Raw genomic sequence first — 20,030 nt, 5'->3', positions numbered from 1 at the left:
CATACACGATCGTCTTATGAAACTCTTAACACTAACCACTTTTTTTCCCGCTGATCTCATTTTGTTTGTACTTGTTCGTTGGATATGTTCGGGGCGGACGTCCCATGACACCTGCTAAAGTTCTAATTGATCCGGTAGCTCAGTTTTGTATTACCACTTGACCATCAAGAACTCTAACGTCCGGCACCTAAAGACAGATACATCAGCTACCTAACAGACGCGTAAAACTTCTCTTAAGATTTTCTCGGAATTGCCAGAGCAGTGCACCTTACTACTAGCACATTATGTTGTTTTAAAGGCCTACTGAAGGTGTACAAATTTTGAAGTAAATCCGTGATCGCAACGTTATGGCCTCCCCTCGTAAGAAGTTTTTGCGTGTGCAATGGATGCAAATCGGTGGGTCACTGGTAAAACAATGCGTCTGCACAATATAGGGTTTCCAAATCTCGAGGACTGTGCTTTGCTGTGAATAAGACTTGAATTGTGTTACATCAGTCTTTGAACTAAACACGTTTCACGGGTACCACAGAGTAAGAATTGTATGGACGAATATACCTCGTACACCTCAATGAAAGTACCTTCAGCGGAATGACCGCACAAATATAGTAATAGAAAAGCAGATGCCAGGCTCAGATTTATCAGATGAATTCTAAGGAAATTAATTCATCCACAAAAGAAGTGCGTTCCAAAGAATTCATTCAGGTTCTTGACCAATTCTTGTTAGTACGGGACAGTTAACAGTTAGGATTGAAGAGGAACGGCAGACGATTCAATATAGGCAATGTACAGTCGCGCTCAAAAGTATCCGAACGACCTGAATTACATTTCGCCTGATTCGCTTGCAACACATAACGCAGCTGTCTAGCAGGTCCTCTAATCGCTCCTTGGTACAGTCGTTTGACTATTGAAAATGGTTCCAACAAGTCACCACTAGAACACACTGCTCTGTATCGCAATAACTCAAGATGTAAAGTAATACTACGATACTACAAATATCAGGGAACACCTTATCACAGGTAAGACTGTCCTTAAGGCTTGTAAGCTCACATTTATTACAATAAATGACATACCTGAAATGATACAACTCTCATTATTACGTCAGATAGGTAATGCACGTAGTAAGTTCGTCGTATTCATTATGTCCTCTTCAAAGTAACATGCCGTACCTATTATTTAACACAAAATGACATTAAAAATTTAAGTTATTCACGAGCATCTAGTTGAGAATATGTATGAACATTAAATGACACGACGAACCGTCTTGTTCTGCATATGGGTTCAAACCAAGCTCATGCAGACTAAGCAAAGATTTCGTGACTGACGGAAACTAACAGTCATTTCTGATTAGGCATACAGAGAGTGATATACCTCGATTTTAGACAGTATCAATTAGCAAATACCAACTTTAAATTACATAACGCAAACATTTTTAACGGACGCGAATTCCTACCCAGCACCTATTGTCCTTGTTAACGAACTACGAAAGATGTTAAATATTGCTTCTTCACGAGTAACGTATTTGAAATGCCGTGAGGTAAAGCTTTGTGTTGGACAGGGATTCGAACCCAGAACCTAATAAGATTGATATCGAAGCACAATCAACAGTGGCATATCTGATTTTCTCGGCAGTAGCTAGATGTTTTAACTGAGATGACGAGACGAAACATTAATTTTTTCATTCCCAGGACTCCAACACGGCACCTATCGCTGTTATATTCTAGAGAAAACGAATGTTAAATATGGGTTTGTTGCACCAGCAGCGACATGTGAGCGTGTTTGAACTAGAAATAATATGACTAAGAGTTTAGTGCTGACTGGGAATAGAGCTCCACACATATCGTTGTTGACTACACACAAAGAGACGTCAGCTACCGAATTTTTCTCCACCAGCAGCTCGGAATAACATCTTGAACTTACAGTGATCTCGCAAATAGTTCTGTGTCTCACTGGGAGTCAAAAACGTCGGATATCGTTAGTGTTGACAACGAATGAAAATACATTAAAAATGGAAATTATTATCCACCAGCAGATAGGTGTTCTCATGCTAGAGCTTGATAATACATAATGAAATCATTAGTGCGGGGCCAGGATTCGAACCCATTCACGCGCAATATGTGGCGATGTTGAGGAATCTGCAGTTTTGAACAAACAGCAAATTGTAGCCGAGCTATATCGTCACGAAGGGATCAAATTCCGCGTTAAGGGCGATCTGAGTTGCATTCCCAGTTCAGAACCAATTTTATCGACATACACAAGCTCAGATAAGAGATGGAATAAGTGTCCTGTGAGCCTACATAGCGTTTGTTTCGTCACTAGAAATAAATAACTACACTCCTGGAAATGGAAAAAAGAACACATTGACACCGGTGTGTCAGACCCACCATACTTGCTCCGGACACTGCGAGAGGGCTGTACAAGCAATGATCACACGCACGGCACAGCGGACACATCAGGAACCGCGGTGTTGGCCGTCGAATGGCGCTAGCTGCGCAGCATTTGTGCACCGCCGCCGTCAGTGTAAGCCAGTTTGCCATGGCATACGGAGCTCCATCGCAGTCTTTAACACTGGTAGCATGCCGCGACAGCGTGGACGTGAACCGTATGTGCAGTTGACGGACTTTGAGCGAGGGCGTATAGTGGGCATGCGGGAGGCCGGGTGGACGTACCGCCGAATTGCTCAACACGTGGGGCGTGAGGTCTCCACAGTACATCGATGTTGTCGCCAGTGGTCGGCGGAAGGTGCACGTGCCCGTCGACCTGGGACCGGACCGCAGCGACGCACGGATGCACGCCAAGACCGTAGGATCCTACGCAGTGCCGTAGGGGACCGCACCACCACTTCCCAGCAAATTAGGGACACTGTTGCTCCTGGGGTATCGGCGAGGACCATTCGCAACCGTCTCCATGAAGCTGGGCTACGGTCCCGCACACCGTTAGGCCGTCTTCCGCTCACGCCCCAACATCGTGCAGCCCGCCTCCAGTGGTGTCGCGACAGGCGTGAATGGAGGGACGAATGGAGACATGTCGTCTTCAGCGATGAGAGTCGCTTCAGCCTTGGTGCCAATGATGGTCGTATGCGTGTTTGGCGCCGTGCAGGTGAGCGCCACAATCAGGACTGCATACGACCGAGGCACACAGGGCAACACCCGGCATCATGGTGTGGGGAGCGATCTCCTACACTGGCCGTACACCACTGGTGATCGTCGAGGGGACACTGAATAGTGCACGGTACATCCAAACCGTCACCGAACCCATCGTTCTACCATTCCTAGACCGGCAAGGGAACTTGCTGTTCCAACAGGACAATGCACGTCCGCATGTATCCCGTGCCACCCAACGTGCTTTAGAAGGTGTAAGTCAACTACCCTGGCCAGCAAGATCTCCGGATCTCTCCCCCATTGAGCATGTTTGGGACTGGATGAAGCGTCGTCTCACGCGGTCTGCACGTCCAGCACGAACGCTGGTCCAACTGAGGCGCCAGGTGGAAATGGCATGGCAAGCCGTTCCACAGGACTACATCCAGCATCTCTACGATCGTCTCCATGGGCGAATAGCAGCCTGCATTGCTGCGAAAGGTGGATATACACTGTACTAGTGCCGACATTGTGCATGCTCTGTTGCCTGTGTCTATGTGCCTGTGGTTCTGTCAGTGTGATCATGTGATGTATCTGACCCCAGGAATGTGTCAATAAAGTTTCCCCTTCCTGGGACAATGAATTCACGGTGTTCTTATTTCAATTTCCAGGAGTGTAGTATAAGAAAGGTTATTGGTAATAGAGTTTCTACATATCGCCACTCCAGACTATATTGTGGCTCAACCTAACATCTGCTTGGTAGGGAAGGAATATCATTTTTAATGTGAATTTCAGACCACAATTCCATTATATCTTCTTCACTTGGTGTAGCCAGAAGAAAATGGCATCTGTCTCTCCCTATCTAAAATCATTGATTGAAGTTGGAATCGAACCCAGACCATGGATGTATGAACCTATCATCAGCCCAACAGACCACCAAATCCTCTTCTCAGTGGCTCGTTTTCCTATCATAACATCGTTGTACCACGCTGGCTGAGAATTCTGACACACAGGCTCCCTGTATCAATTTGCAGCATGTTAGTAAATTCATTTACTTGGTTGACCGAATCACCATGAACTAGCTGCCTCGGCTACCAGTGCATGCATTCAACTTTATTTTGTAATCACCAAAATAAAATCACATAACTGCCACCAAGACAGAACTGCCAACAGTGTAGGATGCAGAAATTTAAATAGGAAGTATTCCTTTCCACTTGAGCTCCTCTATTGCGCTATCTGTTTGTTGAAAACGTCGTGCAGTGCAAACGAAAAGGTATAACTGTTTGTCTCTCATAAGTATTGACCTGGCGATATGCATTATCCCACAGCGCTGTGGAGTGCAGAATTTCTGGAGGAATTGTTGTGACTTCTGGAGCTGTTATAGCTACGTGTCAGCTAGTGGCGTAATGGTAAGAGTCGCACATGGTAGATAAGACGTCGCGAGTTCGAGTACATACACTGCTATATTTTTTAAAACGCAATTCTGCTGCCTGCTAAAATTATCAATCTACTGGAACTTGTAACATAATTTCCTTCACGTCTCAACCCAAAATAGTCGTATGTGGAAAAAGGGGTAACTTCTGCGACATTTTGTTCGTTTCAAGTTTAATAGACAGCCAGACAGTAGATGCATCTCGAAACTTTTGTATTATGTATGGGTAGAGAGCATCGTGCCAAAATACGTCGGAAAAGTATTTTCTACATTAGCTGTCGTCTGGTAGTGGCATTTTATTCTTCTTCAAACTTTGTTTGACAGCTTTAACTCAGAACAAGTTTTCTACATGCATGTAATCAATAAACTACATGTGCATTTTTAGACTGTTATAGATAACATTAGAGAATTCGCATATATCGTTGATGATTAATTTCTCTCACATGTTTACTATTGTTTCAACAACATTAAAGGAAACCTTACGAAAATTGTGAACTGTATTATAAAAATGAAATAAAACTATCCACGATAACCTTACGACGAAAGTCTGTTTTAATAAAACTGAGTATCTGTACACAAGCGTGCATCTATCGTCACGAATTGGTAAAATACTACTCACTTAGATTTTGATTGGGTCTATGTTTAATTGGTATGCTATGTCATAGTCAAGAGGTATGCAAATGTGGCATTTCATAAATAAAGTTATGTATTCCTAGAAACCCAAAATTTGCTTGTCGGCAGCCGGCCTGTGTGGTCGTGCGGTTAAAGGCGCTTCAGTCTAGAACCTCGTGACCGCTACGGTCGCAGGTTCGAATCCTGCCTCGGGCATGGATGTGTGTGGTGTCCTTAGGTTAGTTAGGTTTAAGTAGTTCTAAGTTCTAGGGGACCGATGACCACAGATATTCAGTCCCATGGTGCTCAGAGCCATTTCAACCATTTTGCTTGTCAGCAGCGGAAAGAGGCGTTACCTGTTGTGAAGCATTGTAAGGTTTTCACAATTGCATTATGAGCCGAAAGTATTTTCTTGCGATTTCCTTATCGATTTATGATCTGACTGCTTGTAGCTCTTTCACAGAAGGGATAAAAACGCTACACTCAGTGAGACTGGAACTGCGAACCATATCAGACGCTTTTTCACAGGTCAGCACGTTACTACAGAGCTGGCGAAGAAGTATGTGCCTTAGCTTCCTCTTACGAGACCAATAGTGGCTAGAACTCGTAAACCGCTATTTGAAGGACGAGATTAGTTGCGATTTCCGCGTCCAACGACCTTCCTGGGCTGGAAGCCGTAAATTTACAATCTTTTGTTACACCTCAAACGAAAATAACTCAGATTATTCAATGGAAATGACAGGTAAAATCAAGTGAACTTTGAGGCTTAATTCCGTGCACACCAGGAAGTAACTCGTCGATCACAGAGTTGCCAAACATACATTGCCTTGTTGCCAAATCTCAGTTACAATACCAGCAGGAAGAAGACGAACCGATGTGATCTTACAGCGGGCTGGGAAGTGACCATAGCTCGTGTCTCCAAGTCGCAGCTGCTACGGCCTGGAATACGTAATGCGTCTGATTCGCATTTCTGTAACTAGGTTTAGGGACTGGAGCGTGGTTACTAATAATACTCAGAACTGAGTGCAAACTAAGCATAATAAATCAGTAACTCTCATAGTTGTTTTTATATTTCTTTCGTAAGTGTACTCAAAACTAAGAAACTCATTCACACAAGTTTTCGTGCCTCGCCGATAGTCGAGCACAACAAACAAATAAAAATAAAAAATGAATGTGTGTGTGTGTGTGTGTGTGTGTGTGTGTGTGTGTGTGTTACAGAGAGAGAGAGAGAGAGAGAGAGAGAGAGATATATATATATAAAAATCAAAAAGAATGAGAGAGGGAGAGAGTAAAAAATTGTAAAGAATTGAATCATGGTATGTAAAGAAATCTTTCATTAAAATCATTACAAAATGTCGTATTCATGATCTATGAAACAAGAATTAATCTAATCTAATCATATCATATTGACGACTAGCCATGAAGAGTCATGAATTACCGAAGTTTTTTCCAATACCAGTATCCAAATCTAAACTTGAAAATAAAAGACGACAGTTTTTGTAATAAACCGGGACTTCTATCAAGACCCTTTCGTCCCTGTTAACTAACCACGAAAGATGTCTGATATACCTCTATTCTGAAGTAACAAAGTGTGCATGCATTTGAAGATGAAGTGCATGACATGAAGTTCTGTGACGGAGATACGAACCCAACACGTAATCGGACTGTTAACTAAGTAAAATGAAATGTTACGTATCGGTTTTTCTTACCAGCTGCTAGGTGTTTGACTCTAAAACAGGGGCGGGCAGGAATCCTGCACATGTGCGGTGCACTTGCACGCGTGCAGTTAACAGGTGTTCCGCGTGCACACAGGGGCAAGCTGGCCACCCGCTTATCTCCCAACCCCCCCCCCCCCCCCCCATACCTTCTGTCCGCTGCTTCCTCTGTAATGCGTTTTGTTTCCTAGCTTGCTTTATTGAGTGAATGAATAAGGTTAGTAGGAGTGCTTGAAAGAAATCATGGTTTGAAAGAGTACCTATTACCTACGATACGTTTTATTTAATTATCACAGGTGGAGTTTACAATACGTTTAATATCTGGAACAAAATTTCTACATACAGACAAACACAAACAGTTACTTAAATTTTCATCACTGATGTTTGCTCTTAACCGAGACTTATTAATTCAGCAAATGGTTTTCCAGCTCTCGCTATATTAAGCGCAGTCTTATAACTTGCACATACCGCTGGGCTATTATTGTTGTCGTCCTGAAAACTTGAAAACAGTGCTCCATAAAATGTTAAATCAGTTAGATGAGAGACGTGACGAGAGAAAGTCGCAGATCTCTCGTGACAACAGCAACTACGACAAATTCAAATGGCTCTGAGCACTATGGGACTTAACTGCTGTCGTTATCAGTCCCCTAGAACTTATAACTACTTATACCTAACTAACCTAAGGACATCACACACATCCATGCCCGAGGCAGGATTCGAACCTGCGACCATAGCGGTCGCGCGGTTCCAGACTGTAGTGCCTAGAACCGCTCGGCCACTCCGGCCGGCCAACTACGACAGATTCATCTGGTATCGTCAGATCGCTCTTCTTAAGCTCAGTCAATTCCCCATCCGCTCAGAATCCGACAATAAATTGTACTCGTCCTTGTGAAATTTATTATAATGGCCTTCAATACTAAACTTCCGTTGACCAGCGAGAATACTGCCACATATTAAACATTTCGAATTTTCACGTTTTTGCATAGAGAAAAAATGATTCATTACTTTTTAAAAGATAGCAAATCTCCACTTCTCCGTTTCTTGAAATACAACTTTCACTACATAGTGCTCGCTTCGCATCAACGTCCGCAGCTTAGCCTGGCACTACACTGCCGCAACCTGCCGGCTGTCGCCACAGCCCCGGTCGCCGCCTGCACGCGAGCAGCACACGTGCAGCGCTGTGCGCTCATGAGCCGCGTGCAACGTTTGCCCGCCCCTGCTCTAAAATAAGGATACAAACGTTTGTGCCTAAGTGACAATCGAACTGCACACCTACCGTGCATCCACGAATATAGCTTAAGTATCAGTTGCTTACTCACCAATAGTAAGATGTGTGCGTGTTTGACCAGAAATAACGACACCTATTGCGATTCTTGGCAACACATGAACAGACATTAAAAATGCACGTTAATTTTCACTAACAGGCCGGTGTGCACGTGAGAGGGCTTGAAATGAAATTATGAATATTTTTGTACTGGATCAGGATTCGGACCCATATACTTACCTTTGGAGGAAACCTAGAGAAGACTGCAGTCTTGAGAAAAGGAACGAAATGATTGAACTATACTATTCAGAGAGATTCAGATCCTCGAAAGAGGAGATACGAACTCGAATCACAGTGCAGCACCAAATTTTTCAATGTCTCCAATCAAGTACAAGTAAAGTAAGAGCCCTGTTCCTTTAAATGGCTATCGGTTCATCAAATAAAATAAAATTTTCTAATGTAAGTAAGTTTACTGGCGACTGTATTTCTGTTTACCATGCCTTCCGCTGTGTCATTTCCCAACGTAAACCGGCTCTGCCCAGTTGGTAATGAAGGAACGTGATGTTTAATGCGGATTCTGGATTATAACGTCTTTCTCGTGATGTTACCAGGGGTAAAGTAAATCTGTTTGTGCCTCTTAAAAGTAGATGCCTGAACCCACGCATTGCACCTGTGATAGTTCGTTCCGCCAGACCATTGTGGCCACATTTCCCAGCCCCAGGAGTGTGCTGTAATAGGTGATGTGCTTAGCTTACAAAATTAGTCACGGTGGAAAAAACGCAGTACTATGAAATGATTAAGTAGAAGCAAGCTTCTGAAGCGGAGATTATGCTATTCTCATGTCAGCAGGATGTAAAGACTCTTCTAGGCATCATAGGCTCGATGTGAAGCCATTTTGAAATTTTCACAAATTCAGCAAATTTCTTAGTTCGAGAAAATCCACTGGGAAGTGTGAAGTTACCGGATAATTCGATTATTACCGTCATTATTACTATCATTTTCTTCATACCGCTGCTGGAACACTGTACTTGATGCCTTTTGGTCACTATAGAAGTAGTTTCCAAAGAACAGGTTCTTTCCCTGTCTACGGAATCCTTTTCATGTTAATATCAAACATCAGTAATAACTCATAGATTACATTAAAACTAAACTAATTGATGAAGACGTTACTCGATAACAAAAAGGCGCTGCCTTTCTTCATTTACTTGGGTCTAGAAATGGCGATCGAGTACTGCCAAACCAAAAAGCAAGAGATCTTACTGCCTTCCGATATACGTCGCTGTCAGTTCTTCCATATGATTTGGTCGACATGGCCTGTTTCAAGTTTTGTATGACAGGCAATGTTTTAGACTTAGTCGGTGACCATAAATTCTAGCTCAGAGTGACACCAGTTTAAGTAACCTAATGTAGCGAAGACTGTTTGCCAGTGCTCTTTCACACCGGAAAATACACAATTCACTCATTGGGCTCCATAAGTACACTGTAACAGTAATTTCTGTGTGTATGCAATGCATACGAATTAGAATTTAGTGGTGCTCTCTCTTCCACGTCTGTATACAATATGCCTGACCTAAACGGGCCCTTTATCATTACAGGCCCTGGGCAGTGCAAAATCATACTGACTACAAGAAGGTGCTTATACTGACAACCTGACTGTTCGTTTTACCTGATTTTGTACTCACTTAAATAAAACAACATGACCTTCCAGTGGGAGACATTTCGACCCTCTTTTCCTTCTGGGAAATTTGTCAGTAAGCTTTTTGCCTAACAACCAGTGAAATGCGGCAGAGTACGGCCGGTAAATGATTCACAAACCACGATTTAGTGCCGTTAAGATGATTTATTTAAACGTCACAAGACTGCACATAGGTGCAATCGATTTCGAGGTGCAACGTGTTTGTTATCTTACTTTTGTGACAGGTGGGCATAAGTGATTTCCAAAGACTTTTTATTGTACTGAAATAATCTTTTGTCACAAAGTAACAAGGTACGTGTTTTATTCGTATATACACTCCTGGAAATTGAAATAAGAACACCGTGAATTCATTGTCCCAGGAAGGGGAAACTTTATTGACACATTCCTGGGGTCAGATACATCACATGATCACACTGACAGAACCACAGGCACATAGACACAGGCAACAGAGCATGCACAATGTCGGCACTAGTACAGTGTATATCCACCTTTCGCAGCAATGCAGGCTGCTATTCGCCCATGGAGACGATCGTAGAGATGCTGGATGTAGTCCTGTGGAACGGCTTGCCATGCCATTTCCACCTGGCGCCTCAGTTGGACCAGCGTTCGTGCTGGACGTGCAGACCGCGTGAGACGACGCTTCATCCAGTCCCAAACATGCTCAATGGGGGAGAGATCCGGAGATCTTGCTGGCCAGGGTAGTTGACTTACACCTTCTAGAGCACGTTGGGTGGCACGGGATACATGCGGACGTGCATTGTCCTGTTGGAACAGCAAGTTCCCTTGCCGGTCTAGGAATGGTAGAACGATGGGTTCGATGACGGTTTGGATGTACCGTGCACTATTCAGTGTCCCCTCGACGATCACCAGTGGTGTACGGCCAGTGTAGGAGATCGCTCCCCACACCATGATGCCGGGTGTTGGCCCTGTGTGCCTCGGTCGTATGCAGTCCTGATTGTGGCGCTCACCTGCAGGGCGCCAAACACACATACGACCATCATTGGCACCGAGGCAGAAGCGACTCTCATCGCTGAAGACGACATGTCTCCATTCGTCCCTCCATTCACGCCTGTCGCGACACCACTGGAGGCGGGCTGCACGATGTTGGGGCGTGAGCGGAAGACGGCCTAACGGTGTGCGGGACCGTAGCCCAGCTTCATGGAGACGGTTGCGAATGGTCCTCGCCGATACCCCAGGAGCAACAGTGTCCCTAATTTGCTGGGAAGTGGCGGTGCGGTCCCCTACGGCACTGCGTAGGATCCTACGGTCTTGGCGTGCATCCGTGCGTCGCTGCGGTCCGGTCCCAGGTCGACGGGCACGTGCACCTTCCGCCGACCACTGGCGACAACATCGATGTACTGTGGAGACCTCACGCCCCACGTGTTGAGCAAATCGGCGGTACGTCCACCCGGCCTCCCGCATGCCCACTATACGCCCTCGCTCAAAGTCCGTCAACTGCACATACGGTTCACGTCCACGCTGTCGCGGTATGCTACCAGTGTTAAAGACTGCGATGGAGCTCCGTATGCCACGGCAAACTGGCTGACACTGACGGCGGCGGTGCACAAATGCTGCGCAGCTAGCGCCATTCGACGGCCAACACCGCGGTTCCTGGTGCGTCCGCTGTGCCGTGCGTGTGATCATTGCTTGTACAGCCCTCTCGCAGTGTCCGGAGCAAGTATGGTGGGTCTGACACACCGGTGTCAATGTGTTCTTTTTTCCATTTCCAGGAGTGTATTTTGTAGGAAACTGTAATTGTGATGGAAGATTATACACCTGAATGTTTGACACAACTGGTAGGAGAAAACGCTGCATATTAACCAAACCCCGCGCCTCCTCTCCATATCCTCCTATGACACGAGCACGGGATTCTCCTCCCATACTGCTACAGAGATATTCCTAGCACAGCTGAGAATTGGCAACACCGTCACAAACATTAGGCAACACTGTGACACCGAGCGAGGTGGCGCAGTGGTTAAACACTGGACTCGCATTCGGGTGGACGATGGTTCAATCCCGCGTCCGGCTATCCTGATTTAGGTTTTCCGTGATTTCCCTAAATCGCTCCAGGCAAATGGCGGGATGGTTCCTTTCAAAGGGCACGGCCGACTTCCTTCCTCGTCCTTCCATACGATGAGACCGATGACCTCGCTGTCTGGTCTCCTTCCCCAAAACAACCCCCCTCCCCTCCAACACTGTGACAGGGAAATCACTTCCGCGTATGGTACTGAATTGACTCGCAAAATTCGCTTGATATTCCCTTTCCATTTGAATGACTCGTGCTATATAATTCTCATGTAAACTAAGACACTGAGACAGAAAATTCAGTTTTTTGCCTAAAGAAATGCTATTCTTCACATAAGCGACAACTTTTATTATATTTCACGATGCGTTATGAGGCTGAGCGACAAATACCATGATGAGAGCGGCGTACAGGCAGCAGAGTGTCCGTAGCCCGGTGGTACCGCCCGTGTCTCGGGTCAGAACTGTTCAATCAGTCGTCAGTTCTAACCGTGATAGGGGCCAGCGTGTGCGAGCTTTTTTTTCTGATATATTTTATGGAGCTGCGAATTTCCAGAAAAAATTCTGTATCGAAATCGGAAGAAAACCTTTTCACATCAGATCCTCTTGGTAGCTCGACTCAGTAAGTTGTGTTAATGGTCATAGATCTTGGCTTTCTGACTGCCAAGCTGCTTCGCAATACCAGCGTCTCTGAAGAAATTCGAATCGACCATCAGCATTACGAATTTCAATATCGTTCTTCACTTAAAGACTCACATGCCAGGGTGGTAAGTATGACGGAAATGAACCTCTTGTTTACTATAGGGCCTCTATGCTAAATTTCCACAGTAGCAATTAGGAACTCCCTGCAGACATTTGCTAACAGCGGCTCTAGCAACTTACTTTTTCTCTGGGTAGCTTCAAATATGGGCAATTTTGTCGCCTTAAATCCAATTGAATATTTTAAATATCACTTGTGAACAGCGTTCACTTCTCCGTTAATTAAGGTATAGACCTCAAAACAAGCAATTTGCCTGAGTAGCTATAGAGCATGTTCTGATAGGTATTGACACAATCTTTTGCATCCATTCACCATAGCGAATCAAAGAAAGAAACCAAACACATTACATTGCATTTACTCTCTGTGCCTTGACTAACACATATGAATCCATGACAATAATAAATTATTTGAGGAACCTCCCGTGAAAGGAAAAAGAACAGATTGTGACGCTTTAATTGTAGTGCACTGGATCAGCAACAATGAAATTAATTCTGTGCCACATTGATGTATTGCATTCGAGTGTAATAAAATAATCATCAAATAAAAACGGTTTTGTGCCTCCTTTGCTATCAAGAGTGAAACACAAATCGTAGACAGATTTTATGGGTCACCACTCAACAACATTACAGCATTTTACATGGTCGAGAGTGCGGAATGGAGCAGACGTTGTTGGGAGAAGGCGAGACAATGCAGTGCCTCAGCCCCCGCCGGTAGGCAGTAAACGGGTCCCAAAGGACTCAGATGCATGCGTTGTTCACAGGCAGATGGTCGATAAAGAAATCTTTCGCTAAAACATTGTTGAAGCAAACTATTATTACCAGTGTGACAGAAAGCGAAATATATTGTGGATTCCCTTGAATTACACTCATAGCCTCAGCACCGAGAGGAAAGGGGCGATAAAAATTTTGTCAATGAGTGCTTTCGGTCGCCAGACGTCATATTACCTAGTCTCGCGTTTTACCTCAAGACTATGGTCGTATTCAAGAATAATGTACTAAGATGAAGTCAAGACTTCCTCTGGGAAGTGCCTCAGTCTACTATGTTGCCAGATCGAGCATATTGCCGGACATAGGATTCTGATAGGAGCACGACTGTATTGCCCACCTTACGTGAACGACTCGGCGGTCAATTTTTTGCTCTAAGACTGTATCTACGACACATATTGTACGCTGAAGACCCAGAAGAATTAAAAAACAAAAGTAGTTTATGAGAGCAACGTTAACTACAGCGTTCGAAGTATTCATAGTATTGTATACGTGTGTGTAAATGCCTTCCAATGCCCACTCAAGGAAGACAAGGATACACGGTCTACCTTCAATATTATAAATTTGCCTCAGTTTGCGGATGAACTCTGAGTAAGGTTGATAATCATTTTGAATATTTAGCATATTGTACCCATTGGTGTTAAACTCGTTTTCAACCAATGATTCCCCAGCTACAGGAACACTACTTGGGATACCTCATACACAAAATACATACGCAGTGCTATCAGACGAAAAGATCAACCTGACACAAACTGTGTTTGTTTTACAACCTTCGTACCTGGATAATGAGCTTTTTCCTATTAGAGATGTCTGTGAACGTTGTTGCTTGAGACGATTTAAGACGAAACTAAATTCCTTCAGCTACGACAATGTTTAAAGAAATCGTCTTAACGAAACTAAATCGTGGTTTGTGAATCATTTTCGGGCCGTACTCTGCAGCATTTCGCTGGCTGGAAGGCAAAAAGCTTACTGACAAATTTCCCAGAAGGAAAAGAGGGACGAAATGTCTCCCACTGGAAGGTCATGTTGTTTTATTTAAATGGTTACAAAATCAGGTAAAACGAACAGTCAGGTTGTCAGTATAAGCATATTACTGTTGTCAGTATGACGTCGCACTGCCCAGGGCCTGTAATGATAAAGGGCCCATTTAGGTCAGGCATATTGTATACAGAAGTGGAAGAGAGAGCACCACTAAATTCTAACCCGTATGCATTGCATACACACAGAAATTACTGTTACAGTGTACTTATGGAGCCCAATGAGTGAATTGTGTATTTTCCGGTGAGAAAGAGCACTGGCAAACAGTCTTCGCTACATTAGGTTACTTAAACTGGTGTCACTCTGAGCTAGAATTTATGGTCAGCGACTACGTGTAAGGTCAATGAGTCAGGTGCGAGTTCTGCAACTGTGAAATACTTTCCTACATTATAGAAGCGAATATTAAATTTGAACTAATATTACGAAAATTTTGTACTTGGATAGCTTAGAATGAAAATCTTTCTGTTTATTGCAAAGGAAAACAATTGATTGTCTAAAACATTGACTGTCGTACACAACCTGAAACAGGTCATGTCGACCAAATCGTATGGAAGAACTGATAGCGACGTATATCGGAAGGCAGTAAGATCTCTTGCCTTTTGGCAACACACACACACACACACACACACACACACACACACACACACACATTCATTTTTTATTTTTATTTGTTTGTTGTGCTCGACTATCGGCGAGGCACGAAAACTTGTGTGAATGAGTTTCTTAGTTTTGAGTACACTTACGAAAGAAATATAAAAACAACTATGAGAGTTACTGATTTATTATGCTTAGTTTGCACTCAGTTCTGAGTATTATTAGTAACCACGCTCCAGTCCCTAAACCTAGTTACAGAAATGCGAATCAGACGCATTACGTATTCCAGGCCGTAGCAGCTGCGACTTGGAGACACGAGCTATGGTCACTTCCCAGCCCGCTGTAAGATCACATCGGTTCGTCTTCTTCCTGCTGGTATTGTAACTGAGATTTGGCAACAAGGCAATGTATGTTTGGCAACTCTGTAATCGACGAGTTACTTCCTGGTGTGCACGGAATTAAGCCTCAAAGTTCACTTGATTTTACCTGTCATTTCCATTGAATAATCTGAGTTATTTTCGTTTGAGGTGTAACAAAAGATTGTAAATTTACGGCTTCCAGCCCAGGAAGGTCGTTGGACGCGGAAATCGCAACTAATCTCGTCCTTCAAATAGCGGTTTACGAGTTCTAGCCACTATTGGTCTCGTAAGAGGAAGCTAAGGCACATACTTCTTCGCCAGCTCTGTAGTAACGTGCTGACCTGTGAAAAAGCGACTGATATGGTTCGCAGTTTCAGTCTCACTGAGTGTAGCGTTTTTATCCCTTCTGTGAAAGAGCTACAAGCAGTCAGATCAAACATCGATAAGGAAATCGCAAGAAAATACTTACGGCTCATAATGCACTGGTGAAAAACTTACAATGCTGCACAACAGGTAACGCCTCTTTCCGCTGCTGACAAGCAAAATGGTTGAAATGGCTCTGAGCACCATGGGACTTAACATCTGTGGTCATCAGTCCCCTAGAACTTAGAACTACTTAAACCTAACTAACCTAAGGACATCACACACATCCATGTCCGAGGCAGGATTCGAACCTGCGACCGTAGCGGGCGTGCGGTTCCAGACTGTAGCGCCTTTAACCGCTCGGCCACTTCGGCCGGCAGAGGAATATCGCTGCACGGTTTTGGTGGAAAGGGGAAACGAATATTAGTATCTGTGGCATGCACGTCCTTTTAATTTCTGGTACGTATTTCGAAACATACCGTCCTGAAACTGGTTAGAGATGTGAAAGATGTTCTGTACATGTTCATCTATACTCCGCAAGCCACAGGTGATGGCGAACCCTGTAAATGTTTTGCTGCTTGCCATGGAGATATACCACAGACGCCAAATGAAGCAATCAATAGAAAACACGCGTGAAGACTATGTGTTGTGCGACATGGTTGTTAAACTTCTAGACGAGCATGTAAATGGCGCAGACATGTGGCTAGAAACAACTGAAACACTCGATATTGCAGACTGTGAATCTACAGACGGCGAAGACACCGACGAAAGTTGCAGTCATGAAGACTCTTCGAGTGATAGTGCCACGTACCATCATCAGTTATCTCCGAAAGTAACACCAGCAACTACAATTACCTTATCAGACAAAGAAAAAGCGGTGACGTATTGATTGAACGAAAGTGGTAAGAAACGCCTACGTGTCAGTACTGTTCAAAATAAGTATCGCGTTGTCCGTTTTGAACGTGAATTGTATAGATGGAAAAAGGAAGTCGCTGGACGACATAAGAGTCGACTGGAAATTTTGACGGAGATAAATGCGCGACTTTTTGAGCTATTTACCGATGCCAGACAACAGTCACATAGTGTCAGCGATACAACTTTGCGTGATTGGGCGTTAGAGATTGCCAACGCGATAGGCGCTAAAGAATTTACAGCTTCTCATAGTTGGATTAGTCGCTTCAAAAGATCACATAAAATTGTGGCAAGAAAAATAACAAAATCTACATCGAGAAACAAGTCGGAAAATGAAGTGACACAAATCGAAATGATAGAAGCTTTTCTTACGAATGCAAAAAAATAAGATCGCTAGTTTTAGTGAATCGTACGTGTACAATGCAGATCAGTCAGGTTTTCAAAAAGAAATGCGTGTGAAAAGAACACTGTCATTCAAAGGGGAAAATCATATTGAGGCGATTGCGCAGTCCACGACTGCACTCACCCATTCATACACTATAATGCCCATAATTAGTCTGGATGGTTCATTGCTGCCTAAACTGTATGTGTGTCTTCAAGGACCAAGTGGACGTTTTGGACCACGTGTCAAAAGAACAATGTTACACGCAAACAATCTTGTGGTAGACGCATCGAAGTCTGGAAAAATGGGAAATGAAAACGTTACACCTTTCATGCGTCATGCTTTTCTTCCGTTCTGCGGGAACAAACCTCTTCTCCTCCTAGATTCGTGGTCAGGTCATAAAAGGTCTGACTTATTAAAAGCTGTATTTCGAGCCCACCCTGACAAAGAAGTAGAGATACTTCAGATTCCACCCGGCACGACGAACGTAATTCAACCTTTAGACAGAGAATTTTTCCGTCAGTGGAAGGCATTTTACAGAAAACTAACAGAGAAAATTATTGTGTGCAGATCACTGCAATTTCCTGTCTATCACCGTGACAATATTCTCAAGCTGCAATCAGTAGTACAGTATCAATTTTCCTCCCCACGGTTTCAGAATTTGATTAAATATGCGTGGCACTCCTCGAAATATACTGATACTAGGCCTGATTCATTCCTAACACCAGCCCAGTTTTGTCTACGGACATATAACAACGTCTGTGATTCGCAGGGCTGTCATATGTTGTCTTTGCTTGTATGTTCTTGGTGCACAAAAAACCTATGTTTTGAACATTATATCAATATTTCGCATTTTTGTGTTAATTACAAGAAATAAAATTTGGACCTGTTCTAAACCGTATACTTATTTGCGTCTATTTCATAGCTATTTGTAAAGAATGTTGTAGATAACATATCACCCATATTTGTCAACAAATGTTTTATTATCGTACGATCGCTTTCACTGGGGAATCAGCTCTCAATGCTGTGGCAAGAGAGCGGCCGTAGCTAACGCCACCTTGTCCCTAGATGGCGTTGGTATAACGTGGTCAGGGTTGTACAAGAGGCAGTTATAAGCGCGGAAACCATGCGACAATAATGTCTTATTTCATAAAGATGTTTACAGACTTCCAGGTCACGTCAGCAGCTAAAATTCTGCATACAGACTTCTTGCAATGTTAAGTCACAATGGTAAAAGAAGCAACACAGGTTTCGACATGACAAGTCTGACAATTTCCTTGTAAGAATAACACAAAGCAAGCGCAGAGTCAGGCAGTCCACAGTGCTCACGAAGTATTACGGATAGCATATGTTTGGAATGCCAGGCAGCGAATACTTAGACCAATATTTCCTTTGAGAGCGTGGATGTGGAACAGGGGGTTTCCTTGATCTGTCAAGCTGGAGACCCTCGTACCGATTGAGCAGGTTGTCTGCTAATGATATTTACACAGCTTGCTTGACCACTGAATCCCAGTAGTATAAGGCTATGGCCAGTATCTCGACTTTCCTATCCATGGAAGGTTTTCTTTGATTTGTCAAGCTGTAACCCTCGTACCAACTCAGCAGGCTGTCTGCTAATGTTTACACAATTTGCTTGACCACTGAATCTCAGAAAGGTAAGGCTGTGGCCTTTATCTTGACTTTCCTACCCATGGAATGGCCATTGTAACTATAATGTTCAGCCATTGCCGATTTATTGGGCTGTAGAAGCCAAGCGTATCGCTAGTGCTCCGTGCAGCGTTCTTATACAGTGAGTATTGTTTGTCGTTTCCTCCACAGATCTCAGATCTGCTTTCACGAAAGAATTCGTTGTGAGTGTGGTAGAAGGTACATACTATATTATCTCTAATATCGTCTGCTTTCGCTATCACTGATAGTGTGCGCTATTCACAAGACATAAATTAGTAACGACAGGGCACGCCCAAGGTGCATCACAAACGCCGCCGGTTTACTTTCCTATCCCTCTGTAATCCCACCTTCTGCCTACCCAGACAAATTATCGGCGTAGGGGCGTCATTTTTTTAATCGATGTTAATTTAGCGGGTCTGTGGGAAACTGCCTCCAATTAGCTTTCGTCGGATTCCGTCGTGACATTTTTAGACTCTTTTTTTCGAGAAATTGCCAATTAAATCACGTGTCATGCTTCTTTTAGTATCCAATCTCTGTTGCTCTTTCACTCACCTATTCTGTATTTATCTCAACCGATTTGTTGCAGTCGGCCATTCATGTACGATAATCTTGACTTTTTTATCTCCTACCGTAGTATTTTGTAAAAAATAACCTCCCGAGTGAGGTGGAGCAGCTCATAAGGAACTACACTGGCGACCGACTGGAACGGACTTCTGACACCCGTATGACATCCAGATTTGGGTTTTCCTTGGTCTCCGTTAGCTGAATTAGGCAAACGATATGTTTCACTGAAAAAAACATCACTGCTTTACCTTTTCGTCCTCCTATAATACGAGCTTGTGCTTCATGTGCAATGCTCCGTCTCCGACTGGACGTTACATTATAATCATGCTTTCCTCTTTGATAATACTGAAATCATGTGTAAATTATTAGCCTACAATAATGTAGTATTTTTAACAGGGTTGAAAACGGTCTTATTGTTCACAAGTAGATGTTTTGGATTTTAAAAAAGTAGTAACGAAGTACACTCACCATGACAGAGCAGACGGATCAAATATTCTCAGGCCGGGATGAGTCTGGAAAAGAGAAAAAACGGATGAAATGTAAAAAAGAATCGGAAGCACAACAGCTGCAAATTTTCAGTTATCGTTCTCAGATTAAAAGACGACAGACGCATCTAACTGACGTCACTCAACTGTAACCTGATGCAATGAAAGGTGGCAGATTTAGAGCCATGCATACGAAACCGAGATGTTATTAGTGAAAACATTTGAAGGCTACTTATTTTGTATGAACACAAGTAACTTGAAAAAGTAGGCTGATTATGTGTGCACCTCAGTGATTTAGTCTATGTTCACTTATGATGGGGCAAAAC

General features: G+C 43.6%; 1 protein-coding gene across 4 annotated transcripts in view; it reads right to left on the bottom strand.

Annotated features, from left to right (window-relative positions):
- LOC126172942 (COMM domain-containing protein 4) overlaps positions 1 to 20,030 on the bottom strand; it is a 551,734-nt gene that overhangs the window by 71,455 nt on the left and 460,249 nt on the right. For all 4 annotated transcript variants that reach the window (XM_049920920.1, XM_049920918.1, XM_049920917.1 and 1 more), the window contains one exon: positions 19,688 to 19,731. In XM_049920920.1, the coding sequence (XP_049776877.1) occupies positions 19,688 to 19,690 (3 nt within the window). In that variant the 5' untranslated portion in view covers positions 19,691 to 19,731. The remainder of the gene's footprint in view (positions 1 to 19,687; positions 19,732 to 20,030) is intronic.

Source organism: Schistocerca cancellata, chromosome 1 (assembly GCF_023864275.1).
Source record: "Schistocerca cancellata isolate TAMUIC-IGC-003103 chromosome 1, iqSchCanc2.1, whole genome shotgun sequence".
Lineage (NCBI taxonomy): Eukaryota > Metazoa > Arthropoda > Insecta > Orthoptera > Acrididae > Schistocerca > Schistocerca cancellata.
Note: the sequence above shows the minus strand (reverse complement) of the source record. Positions and strands in the feature narration are given on the sequence as shown.